This window comes from Octopus bimaculoides, chromosome 8 (assembly GCF_046866305.1).
Source record: "Octopus bimaculoides isolate indiv1 chromosome 8, ASM4686630v1, whole genome shotgun sequence".
Lineage (NCBI taxonomy): Eukaryota > Metazoa > Mollusca > Cephalopoda > Octopoda > Octopodidae > Octopus > Octopus bimaculoides.
Genome location: NC_142935.1, coordinates 97171635 through 97185237, shown reverse-complemented (window position 1 = coordinate 97185237; position 13603 = coordinate 97171635). Strand labels below are relative to the sequence as shown.

The 13603-nt window shown below is 36.7% G+C and overlaps 1 protein-coding gene across 2 annotated transcripts in view; it reads left to right on the top strand.

Moving 5' to 3' along the window:
- Positions 1-11375, top strand: part of LOC106869522 (uncharacterized) — a 25858-nt gene extending 14483 nt beyond the window's left edge. For both annotated transcript variants that reach the window (XM_014915292.3, XM_014915291.3), the window contains exons 6-13: positions 1516-1603; positions 2593-2724; positions 3245-3395; positions 3649-3768; positions 5071-5201; positions 7146-7277; positions 7750-7821; positions 9451-11375. In XM_014915292.3, coding sequence (XP_014770778.1) covers positions 1516-1603; positions 2593-2724; positions 3245-3395; positions 3649-3768; positions 5071-5201; positions 7146-7277; positions 7750-7821; positions 9451-9522 — 898 coding nt within the window. In that variant the 3' untranslated portion in view covers positions 9523-11375. The remainder of the gene's footprint in view (positions 1-1515; positions 1604-2592; positions 2725-3244; positions 3396-3648; positions 3769-5070; positions 5202-7145; positions 7278-7749; positions 7822-9450) is intronic.
- Positions 11376-13603: the final 2228 nt, after the last annotated feature.

The following is a 13603-nucleotide window of genomic DNA, read 5'->3' as shown; positions in this document are numbered from 1 at the left end:
AAAAATAACAATCATTGACAGATGCTCATTGCAAGAATTAGACAGAGGGAGAGCGAGTGCATGAGTGAGTGAGTGAAAGAGAGAGTGAGTGAAAGAGAGAGAGATGTGAGATCAAAGGTATTTTGTGCAGCATGTTGATAAGACTGTTGTTGACATTCCATTGTTGACTTGGAACCAGTTGGTTGCTAAACACAATCTATGTGTTAGGGTGATGTGGTGAACAGTTAGATGCAAGCTGGCATCCAACACGGGGTGGGGCACAGCAAAGAGGGGAGTATGGAAGTTTATTTTTGGGAAGTGCTGATGCAAAAAACTCTCAGCCCGAAAATCCCTCTGCTACTTCTGCCAAATGTTAATTCTTTCTAGTAGAGGCACAAGGCCCGAAATTTGCGGGAGGCGGATAAGTCAGTTATATCGACCCCAGTGTTCAGCTGGTATTTTCTCGATCCCCCGGAATGATGAAAGGCAAAGTCAGCCTCGATGGAATTTGAGCTCAGAATGTGAAGACGGACGAAATACCGCTGAGCATTTTGCCCAACGATTCTGTCAGCTTGCTTCCCTTTTGCCAAATATTAATGATAATAATGATAATAATAATAATGATAATTATGATAATGATAATTATGATAATGATAATAATAATAATGATAATATATATTGTGTGGTAAGAAACTTGCTTCCCAACCACATGGTTTAGGGATTAGGCCCACCATGTGGCATATTGTGCATAGTGTCTTATACTATAGCCTTGGGGCCGACCAAAACCTTATGAGTAGATTTGGCCACAGTCTAATGACAGAATCAAGTAAAATATAAAAGATGAACAGAAAATGACTATTTGTAAATCTCACGAGAGATATTCAGCAACAGTACTTTGTAGTAAAGATTGTTTGCCAACATAACATGGCCGTCCTGGTTTAGGATGAATGTTGCTGTAATTTAGCCCCAGGAGACATCATCTCCAGCTGGCTATATTCTGTGCTGATGAGGGAAAAGAACCCGGAAATCGCAATACAGAGATATTGTTTTAAGCTGGGTGGGGGTACTAGGTTCCCTTGTTTAAAAAATATAAGGACACAGATCGTGTCGTATAGCCAGATGGAGACGATGTCTCCTGGGGCTAAATTACAGGAATATTCGTTCTAAACCAGGATTGCCATGTTACGTTGACAAACAAACTTTACTGTAGAAAATCTGTCTCAACAAATTCCATGTGAAAAACACCATTTTGAGCGTGGCTGTTGCCAGTACTGCGTGACAGGCCCTCATGCCGGTGGCACGTAAAAGCACCCACTACACTCTCGGAGTGGTTGGCGTTAGGAAGGGCATCCAGCTGTAGAAACTCTGCCAGATCAGACTGGAGCCTGGTTTTAGCCATCTGGTTTCACCAGTCCTCAGTCAAATCGTCCAACCCATGCCATCATGGAAAGCAGACATTAAATGATGATGATGATGATGATGATGATGATAAGATGAAACAAATCTACAATTTACATGTTTTTGTTCTTTATTCAGATTAAAGCAAAGTCAAGAAGAGTTAATGGAATGCATCTATTCAGCTGAAGAATTTGTGCAATGTGATAACACAACTCAGTTCTTTAAGGTAAAGAAGAAAATTTAGTTTTTTCATTAATTGAGATGAGTCTGTGACAACAGTCTATGAATTTCATTTTAAAATAGACAAGTTGCATGCTGGGAAGTTCAGTAAAAGGTGACTCATCATCATCATTATCGTCGTTTAATGTCCGTTTTTCATGCTGGCATGGGCTGGACGGTTCGGCCGGGGTCTGGGAAGCCAGGAGGCTGCACCAGACTCCAATCTGATCTGGCCAGGTTTCTACAGTTGGATGCCCTTCCTAACGCCAACCACTCCGAGAGTGTAGTGGGTGCTTTTTACGTGCCACCGGCACAGGGGCCTGTCAAGGCGGCACTGGCATCGGTCACTTTCGGATGGTGCTTTTTATGTGCCACCGGCACAGGGGCCTGTCAAGGCGGCACTGGCATCGGCCACTTTCGGATGGTGCTTTTTACGTGCCACTGGCACGGGGATCACAACTACAATTTCCATTTGATTTTGATGTACTTCACTCAATAGGTATCCTCAAGCACAGCAGGTTGCCCTAGGATCCAAGATACTTTTGAGTGGGCTGGGGCTGGTTATGCGAAACTGGTGTAGGATACAGCCGTGAACTCACTTTCTTTGCCGGGTCTTCGCAGTCACAGCACATCTCCAGAGGTCTCAGTCTTTCGTCATTGCCTTTGTGAGGCCCACTGCCTGGTACTTCACAATCTGAGTTCAAATTCCGCTAAGGTCAACTTTGCCTTTCATCCTTTCAGAGTCAATAAATTAAGTACCAGTGAAACACTGGGGTCGATATAATGAATTGTCACCTTCCCACAAATTTCAGGCCTTATGCCTATAATAGAAAGGATTATTATTATTAATATTTTATAGGATTAAGGTAACTCCTCCAGAAGGTATATAAAAGTAAAAAAAAAGAAGAATGCCATTGTTGTTATTATCATTATCATTATTATTATTGTTATTATTATTATTATTACTATTATTATTTATTACCTTGCTTGTTTCAGTTTTCGAACACTTGTGAATTTGAGTCCGCAAACGATGTTAAGAATTGTACAAAAGTGAAGTTAAAAGAGTTGCCAATCTGTGGAGTGAGTAACCTGATGCATCTGAATAAAAAATATGTCATAGTAACTAAAGTAAGTCTATTCCTTCTAGTTACTACTGTAAAGATTCTACATGCACGCACTCACACACACACATACGCATATATATATATAAAATAATAAGCAGAAAACAGATGTGGCATTCAAAGCTTTGTAGGACACACACATGTTTCAGTAAAATGCTGAAATAATTACATAATCATGGTAGAAACATTATGCAGTTATACGTTCACCTCATCAGTGTCCTAATAAATTCTACAATCAATGTTGAATTTCCGAATATATATGCCTTATTCCTCTTTATGCAAATAATCAACCACCTCTCATGTCACATAAAATGGCAGACAAAGCATTTTAACAAAGGAAATCCTAACAATACCACACCTTCAAACCAAATAAATACGACCAGAGAGGGAGAGAGAAAGGGAAAAGGTAAAAGAGAGAACAGAAAGTGAAAATTTGTAAAATCTCTTTATCTCTCTATCACCCTACACATTCACTTATATGCACACGCATGTATCTATATATTTGCCAATGTCATTTGTTATTCCAGTGCCAGAATGTTCAGCATCAACAGAATTACTTGAGCGAATGTTTCACTATTCTAAAGAAGATTGGTTCCCTCCAGTATCAATACATTATCCCAATTAATTGGATTATCCTAAACAGAAACGAACTTTATTTTTGTTCCAAGTTCTATTGTGGTATGTATCACACATCATCTTCTCTATATTTTCTCTTCTCATCTTAGCAACATGTCAACTGTATTTTGCGTCTCCCACCATTGTGTGTGTGTGTGTGTGTGTTGCGGTGGTGATAAAATAAGTGCTGTCTTCCCATGGTGGCAGTTACCTCAAAGCTTATTAACTTATTTAAGATCTTCAGCATGTGTGTGTCTTATGTTTAAATATGAAGATCATTGTTTATTTGTATATTCATGTTATATTCCTATTGCAGAACCATTACACAGAAAACTTAATTCTTTACATGCTGACGAAATAAAAGACATAATTTTAATGTTAATCGAAGCTGCAAAATACCTCAATGAAAATGGAATCTTATTTCTAGCTTGGACATGTAAGTCTTTGAATTTAATTTAATTTGTACATTCAATTATTTGAATCTGGTAGCCATTGCAGAAGTTTCATAGCTAGCATATACACAATAGATGTGTGTGTGAGTGTGTGTGTGTGTGTGTGTGTGTGTGTGTGTGTGTGTGTGTGTGTGTGTGTATGTATATATATATATATATATATATATATATATATATATATATACACTCACCGTAATATCAGTGCCAAGCAGAGTTTAGGCAGAAGCAAAAATCTTTAGGTTAGTTAAAATATGTTAGTGACATATTTCAAGTACTAAAAGACAAATTTACTGCAGTTACTATGGAGAAAAAATTCTCTATGATAGAAAGGTGTAAAAACACCTTTTTACCATTGTAACTGCAGTGAATTTGCCTTTTAGCAATTGAAATATGTCACAAACATATTTTAATTATTTTGCTCATATACTGGGTCATCCCATAAATAATGTGGTTTTTTATACTTCAAAATTAAGATAAACAAAGTTCTTTTTTAATCTAAAATATACTCTCCTTCATTTTCTACAATGCTCTTACATCTATCTGGTAGATTTGCAAGGCCCCTCACCCAAAATTCACTTGACCATGAGGAACAATACTCCTCTAGTACTGTTCTGACCTCGTCTACAGAATTCGTGTTTTTTCCATCCAAATGATAATCAGATGCGGCAATGTCCAGTGAATATGGTGAGTGAGGCATTGTTTCCCATTCAAACAGCTCCGGCCTTTGGAATGTCATCCTCGCTGTATGTGGCCGAGCATTATCCTAATGGAAGAATACCTATTGTCTTAAAACCAAAGACAGTTGTTTTTCTTCTAGCGCTGACTCAAGCCGCACAAGCTGCTCGCAGTAGATCTCTTTTGTTATCGTTTGGTTTAAGTTTAAAAGTTCTAAGTGGACTAAACCTTTCATACATATCCTACCGAACAGATAACAGCACCTTACATGGGGGAAGACCTTCTTTAGCCTGGGGTGCCTGTGTTGAGTGAGAAGAACCTTTTGGAAAATCGGCACAAACTTTCTGGACAACCCAATATTTTTATATTAGCTTATAGCTTACAGCAATCACTGTGCAACGACTAAGGAAAATAGTCTAATAAAGGGACATATAAGTCCTTGACAGAAAAAGAAGGCTTTCCTATCCATGTGGGAATTGAACCTACATCCTTTTGTTAATGCGACTGAGTGTGTTACCTTTACATATATATTTAGTTGCGGAGATAGTATTTGGGATTTTTATCATTACAGTCATTCTGAAACTGATCTGCTTAACTTTGTGGTTTTTCAGCTAATAATTTATTATTGAATGAAAAAAGAATTCCACAGTTAACGAACTTTCACTTGGGAGCTTCTCTCACTTCACACCTGAACGTGGAAACAACAAAGAATCTTGTATTCCCAACAATTTTGCCCCCAGAAGTAAGTATTCTTTGTTTTGTTGAGAATATTTAAAATCTTTTATCGTTTACTTGTTTCAGTTATTGGACAGCGACCATGCTGGGGCACCACCTTGAACAAATCTACGCCAGTAGTTATTTTAAGTCTTGTACTTATTCTATCAGTCCCTATTTGCCAAACCGATAAGTTATGGTGATGTAAACAAACCAACACTGGTTGTCAAGCAGTAGTGAGAGACAAACACAAAGACCCTTAAATACATATATAAATATATTAAAAAAATATTAATAAGCACAACTGGTTAATGACACACAACCTGTGTCTGGTATATTGTGAGAAAGGGAGCGAGCTACTCCCCTCCAGCTTTATCAGGACTAGTAGGATATGGTTTCTAGGTCTTTTTCCATCTTCAGTAGCGGATACCTGCTGGCTACAGATGGCAGTTGCTCAACCTTCCTCAGAATATATAAACACACACATATGTGTGTGTGTGTATGTACACACACATCATCATCATCATCATTTAATGTTCCCTTCGCCATGCTGGCATGGGTGGGCTGGTTTGATAGTAATTGACAACCTCAGAGGTCAGCACCTAGTTACAATGTCAGTTTTGGCTTGGTTTCTATGGCTGGATGTCCTTTACTGAGTGCACTGGGTGCTTTTTACATGGCACCAGCACTGGCAAGATCTCTAAGTAACTAGCACGTAAAATACACCATTTTGAGCGTGACCGTTGCCAGTACCACCTGACTGGCCTTTGTGCCGGTGGCACGTAAAAGTACCCACTACACTCTTGAAGTGGTTGGCGTTAGGAAGGGCATCCAGCTGTAGAAACTCTGCCAAATCAGATTGGAGCCTGGTGTAGCCACCTGGTTCACCAGTCCTCAGTCAAATCGTCCAACCCATGCCAGCATGGAAAGCAGACGTTAAACGATGATAATGATGAGTAATGCCATAGCTTTGGTCTTTGCCAGGCCAACTTTAAGACCCTTTGATTCCAGGTTCTGGTTCTACATCTGGAATTTCATTTCCAATTCTGTTACCTGCTGTCCAATCATTATTGAAACAGGTAAAAAAATTAAAGGTACATATTTTTTATCTTCTATCACCTGCTTGTTTCAGTCATCGGACTACGGTCATGCTGGAGTACTCTCTGGAAGGGTTTAATTGAACAAATCCACCCAAGGACTTATTTTTTTAAAGCCTAGTACTTATTCATTTGTATATGTGTTTTGATTTCTTTCTTTTTTTTTTCTTGCTTTGCCACTAAATTGTGGAGACGTAAACAAACCAACACTAACTGCTTGGTTTATTACTGTACTAATTGTCAACACACTAACAAACACACACAGACATTGAAGGAAAGCCAAGTGCATAATTGCGTAGAGATCGATCGGAATAGATTAAACCATAATTAACAATGTGAAGACATATTTTACAAAGAACGTTAATCAACCAACGGTCGACTTTATTTGGCAACTAATAGGGAGTTACCTCCCTTACATCGTACACAGCGTTACAATGTTTAATAGACAAAATTATATATTCTTTTCTACTCCAGGCACAAGGCCCGAAATTGTGGGGGAATGGGGCAGTCGATTAGATCGACCCCAGTACGCAACTGGTATTTAATTTATCGACCTCGAAAGGATGACAGGTAAAGTCGACCCCGGTGGAATTTGAACTCAGAACGTAAAGACAGACGAAATCGTCTAGCATGCTAATGTTTCTGTCAGCTCGCTGCCTTTATATTATATATTATTACTAATGAGGAAAAGTTTATTATTTTTACAGTTTCAATTTAATTATGATTATTTCAATTTATTATTTTTACAGTTTCGATTTAATTATGATTATTTTAATTTATTATTTTCACAGTTTCAATTTAATTATGATTATTTCAATTTATTATTTTTACAGTTTCGATTTAATTATGATTATTTTAATTTATTATTTTCACAGTTTCAATTTAATTATGAATATTTCAATAATGCTGATGTCTGGGGTATTTGCTGCTTGCTGAAGGAGCTCTACTCCAAAGTTGTAGTCCATGATGACCTTATACACTTGCCACGGGAGGAAGTGTGGGGAGAGGTAAATATATATATGGCTGATACTTTTTTATCGTGTATCTTTTACTTGTGTCAGTCATTATACTGTGACCATGCTGGGGCACCACCCTGAAGAAGTTTTGTTGAATGAATTGACCCCACGGGCATATGGCGTAGTGGTTAAGAGCGCAGGCTACTAACCCCAAGATTCTGAGTTCGATTCCAAGCAGTAATCTGAATAATAACAATAATGATGATGATGATGATGATGATGATGATGATGATGATGATGATGATAATAACAACAACATCGAAAAATACCTTAGGAATGAGAACCCAGATTTGAAATTTCCCCAAGACACCTGAAGAAGGCTGGAGGCTATATCAGCTGAAACGTTGTGTTAACAACAAACAAGATGAGGACAAATATCTGTCAAATGTAAATAATGAACTCTGTTCACCTTTTAGGTGTTATTAGGTTATAACTCTAATTTGGTTTTTGCTTTGCGTTTTAGATGACAAAGAGAGGCTGGAAATGTAACTATACTCCTAGTTCGATAAAGTGCATCCTTCATTATGGTTGGATAGTAAGTTAACAATACTATTTTATCTTTTTACATGTTGTTATTTATGATTTTATATGTAATTTGAGATGCATTTCCAAAAAAAAATCAGTTTTCATTTCATGTTCTCTCAAAAGTTTATAAATTCTTATGACTTCAACAACATCCAATTCTCACTGATATGAATAAAGTTTCTAAAATGGATAAAGAAATTCAAATGGCTGCTTTGGTGCAATGGTAGAACATCTGTCATGTATACTGGAGACATGAGTTCCCTAAAAGGGATTTTACAGCTCAATATTTATATACTCTTATTTAGGGCTTTCGATGTACGAGTGGCTGCAATTTTGAGGAACACCTGAAAGTGCACATTCTCATAAAATTTTCTGAAACTACTACACTTTTAGTCCTCAAAATGCACGAGGACAAATATATTTGTGAATTAATGACATCACGCCCTGAAGGAACGAATAAAATGACAAGTGAATTTCATCACATTGACACAAAACTGTTCAACTAAATATTTTTTAATTTTTATTTTCTCTTCTTTCTTTTTTTCTTTTTCCTTTTACCAGTTATAAAATTGAAAACTGATGTAATGTCATGCTATCAAAATAAGAACACAGGATTTCCTCATTTATATTTCTAATTTCTGTGTTTCTGCAGTTGTTTTCATTTTACAATTTGAACTTGAGAAAGACAAACAAGCTATCGAAATATCACTCAAACCATTCAATTCTCAATCTATTATAGTCGCATCATGCTCTTCTTATTGTCTATTTACCTTCTTGAAGAGTTACGTCACTCTTTTATAAAATACAATAATAATAATCTTTTCTACTAAAGGCACAAGGCCTGAAATTTTGGGGGAGGGAACTAGTCGACCACATCAACCCCAGTGGTTGAAGGGCAAAGTTGACCTCAGTGGAATTTGAACTCAGAACATGCAGACAGTTGAAATAATAATAATAAAAATAATAATAATAATAATAATAATAATAATAATAATAGTAATAGTAATAGTAATAATAATAATAATAATAATAATAATAATAATAATAATAATAAGCTATGCCAACACTATGGAATAACAACAGAAAAAAGATGGTATAAACACACGCCAGAAAAGGTCACAGAAAACGAGAAAGCAACCATACTCTGGGATATGCCAATACACACAGATAGAGAAATTAAGGCCAATAGACCAGATATAGTTGTAAAAGATCATGAAGGAAAAAAATGCTTTCTAATTGATGTATCAATACCAGCAGATGACAACGTTTCCCTAAAAGAAATGGAGAAACTTTCAAAATACAAAGACCTGGAAATAGAGGTAGCTCGAATATGGAATCTAAAAACAGAAGCAATTCCTATCATAGTAGGTACCTTAGGTATAATAAAAAAAATATTCAGACAAATACATAACAAAAACACCAGGACTTACAAATATATATAACATACAGAAAATTGCACTACTGGGCACTGCACACATTCTATGCAAAACATTTTCAATACAGTAAACATAAGAGCACCACAGCAAACCACAGCACATACCCAAGGCGCACAGAGCTGCGCTCGGTAGTGAAGTGAAAGCATGTTATAAAAATAAAACTACTGAACAATAATAATAATAATTACTATTTCTTGTTTCAGATTCAGCCTAAGGAAAGGTCAACACTTCAAGATCTGGAAAAACACATCAGAAAAAAATGGTTAATAACCTGATGAACTCATTTTCAATATTGCCTTTATCAAACCTGTGACATTTGCTATTAATAATTCTTGATATTTCAAACACTACACTCGTATCAAGAAAATAAGAAATTTGAATGAATGGGCAAACTCTAAGAGTTATTTTCATATAGACAGCATTTTTGCATGCAAGCAATTATAATTTCTGAACAGTTGTAGACTTATTGACACCTGAAGATATGTATATATATATATATATATATATATATATATATATATATATATATTTGTGTGTGTGTAAATAACAGGTAATATGGTTTAATAAATCAAGGCACTTGTAAACATTCAGTGGTTAAAACTTGATTAAAATAGAAATAGCATCCACAGTTATTCTCCCAGTGTAATAAATAAATCTAAAGTTTGCTAGAATTTCTAAAAACCCAGTGTATCTAACAAGATGAACTAGAATGGAGAATGTCATATCTTTATTTCAGAATTATATCATACAAAAACAATGATTGTTTCTGTTGTGTTATTTTGAACGTGAACTTTGCCTTGAGGAAATGTGTTATATAATTCAGAATTAGAATTATTAAATACTTGCACCAATCTTACATTGAAATGTTCACATAGGTATAGAAAAGCATTTAAATATTTCAATAGTGAGCAACACTTTCATTGTAATTGCTTTTCTTGTAATTAATAAACATAATTTTTCTAAATTTAAAAAAAAATTATTTCTAGCATTCTTAACTAGCCAGATAACTAAATGTACTGTGGTAGCCTTTTTTATGTTTATATTTTTTATTATTTTACTGACCATTGACATCATCATGAGTTTTGGCTTTTCTAAACATATAATATTTCTTCTTAAAGCTCTTTTGTCTATGTTGAGGTATAATAGCCATCCTATCAGTTCACTTTGAATTCAAGTATCATGGGTTACCTTGATAACACATTGCATTCGCATAAATTTTGGATACATTGAGTTTTACAATCGATCTTACATGGATTGATTTGTATTTTGTACCTTTTTCTATATCTAAAAATGCTTACACGATAGAAACGATTATTGGTCCTGTATGATGTAATCCTCAAAGATTTGACATCCTCCATTCCTGTTCATCTCATATATATATATATATATATATATATATATACACACACACACATACATACATAAATACATATTTTATACGTATTATATATTTTCTCGCTCTCTCTCTCTCTCTCTCTCTCTCTCTCTCTCCTTCCCCCCTGGAGTAGCCAAATATCTTCTCTAGAGTAAAACATCTATCATTGTGCCTTTGGTAGACGGAAACTGAAAAAAGCCTGTCGTATATATGTATATATATGTATGTGTGTGTATTTGTTTGTGTGTCTGAGTTTGTCCCTCCAACATTGCTTGACAACCGAATCTGGTGTGTTTACGTCCCCGTATCTTAGCGGTTCGGCAAAAGAGATCGATAGAATAAGTACTAGGCTTCCGAAGAATAAGTCGTGGGGTCGATTTGCTCGACTAAAAGGCGGTGCTCCAGCATGGCCGCAGTCAAATGACTGAAACAAGTAAAAGAGTAAAAGGGAGAGAGTAAAGAGTATCTGCAAAAAGACAGGATTATCACAACTGAAAATCTGACGTCTTTTGTGATCGCTCTACTTGATGAAGGGAGATTAAACAAAGACTATATCAGGGCTTAAACAAGGACCATATCAGGGCTTTCACAGTATGTTTATAACTTTCATAACTTCTTCCCAAATGAAATGTCACCCTTCACTCTTGGGTTTCATTGTTTCTCTCTTTATTTACTACAGAAAGTTTCAGACAATATTTGTTTTTATTTATTTCTATTAGATTGAATAAATATTTTATGTGCCTTTTACTTTAATGTTAGTCCTGAGTTTCATGAATCTCTCTTTTAAATTTTTGTTTCTTGACATTGTAACTACGTATGGATTCTTCTGTACATGCGCACAAAGTTTTAACGTTCTAGCTCACTTCCGCTGTTTACAGCATTGCTTAGAAGGAAGGTGTGTAGCGTGTGATCGTCGCATTGACCATGACAGAGAAAGTTGTGGCGATACCTGCTCAGAGGCCTACGCAGTGTTGCAGAACGTGTATGAAGAGGAGTATATGAGTCGAACACAAGTGTACGAGAGGTTCAGACGTTTCCAAAATGGCCGAAAGAATGTCGATATTGACGATTTTCTGGGAGACCCGCAGCCAACAGAACTGAGAAAAACAGAGATATGTGTGCAGCTGGGAGAGGAAATCGTCGAATCATCATCCGTGAGTTATCAGAGGATGTGCAGATGAGTTCAGTTCAGTCAGTCCGTTGTCACTGAAGATTTGGGTGTGAGACGCGTGTTAGTGCCAAAACTGCTTTAAGCTGGCCAAAATGACACTCGGGTTTTGGTTGTACAAAATCTCCTTGGTTGTATCGAGAACGATGAAAACTTTGCGCAGGCATCGCCAAACTTCTGGCAAAATTTGATGCAGATTCTGCGTGCTTTAGTTTCGTTACTATTGTAACAATCCAGATACTTATTGATCAGATCACGTATATGATAGAATATAATTGCTTCTGTATATATCGTATATATTTTGAACTAAATGCATTCTCTAAATTGGTTTTCGCCAGCAACATTCTCGCTATAATCATTAACTATGTTTTAAAATGAGCTTTGTAAGAAGCCTGTATGTGACCACTGGATCCACTCGAAATAACACCCAAATTTCCTCCAAAATCACACTTTCATCATCATTGACTCCTGGACATTCGTATCTGAAGTCCTATGACTCATTAGGCCAGTTACCCGTATTCCACAGCATATAAATGTCCGAGATTACAACATTCCCTCTGTACGGGACGCCAGTCCGTTGCAGGGTTACTCATTTTAAAACTGAGTGGACTGGAATGGCCCGAAATGGAGAGTCTTACTCAAGAACGCAATATACCACCCACTCTGGGAATAGAAACCACGATCTTGCGATATTGAGTGCAACACCCGAACCACTAGGCCCCACGCATCCCTAATTCACACTCCGCTATCTTACAAAATGAAAGGACCCATTTTTCAATGATGTAACGGGGATTCGAAACCGAAGCGCTAAGTAACCGGTCAGATATTATGAATAGACTACAATAGTTTCACGTGATCGGTCTATTAAGCAACCAATCAGTGTCAAGCTATTGCGTAATTCAGTCTTCTAGAATCTTCTTGTGCTCTATTGAAGGCCGCTTTTGGCGATAATTGCAGATTGTTGAGACAGCCACGTGACACGTGCCTCCTTTCTTGTCACATAAACACCTAAAAAATTACCAAGAACCACAGTTACTACGCTTATAGCACATTTCTTTTTTCTCCAGTTATGTTGGGCAAGCTGCCTGTTGCTGTATCTGTAGCGTGTTGTACTCCTAGCAGTATATCTCTCCCAGTAGGTAATTATTGCTGTTGTTATCAGTAAAAGGCCAACGCAGTTTGTCCTTTATGTGCGATAATAAAACCCTCTGTAAAATATCCGCTGGTGTTGTTCAACCCAAGAAACATATTTTCATTCGTCGAAGCAACACTTACACTCTACGACAGAGACATAATGTGGTCCCAGATGTATAAAAAGACAAGGTGGTTATGGTTCGTTCATATGTTGATCATAGGATCTGTTTACTCGGGGTTGTCTTGGGGCTAAACAGTAAATTTTCTTTTTTGTTTTGGTTAAAAAGAAAACCTCAATGTTCTTTATTTTTATGATATCAATGGTAAGCTAATGGTGGAGGAATTCTGATTAACCCGGTTCTTCATGTTAGTCGGTTGCCAATGAAACTTTACAGTTGAGAGATGAGGGGAAGCGTTGAACAAAATATTTCTATGTAATGTTGAGCAGCAGAAGAGGAAAAGGAAGAGGAAACGAGAGCGAGCGCGCTTGCGCGTTTGTGTGTGTGTGTGTGTGTGCGTGCGTGCGTGGTTGCATTATTTGACTTTGAGAAGCAAAGCTATGTTGTTCATACACCGTTGTTTATTTATATGAATCGACGATTGTTTTGGAAACATTTCATTCGCAAGAGACTCCCTGTCCATGACAGGGTAGCGTATTTATTTTTTCTTCAATGTTTCT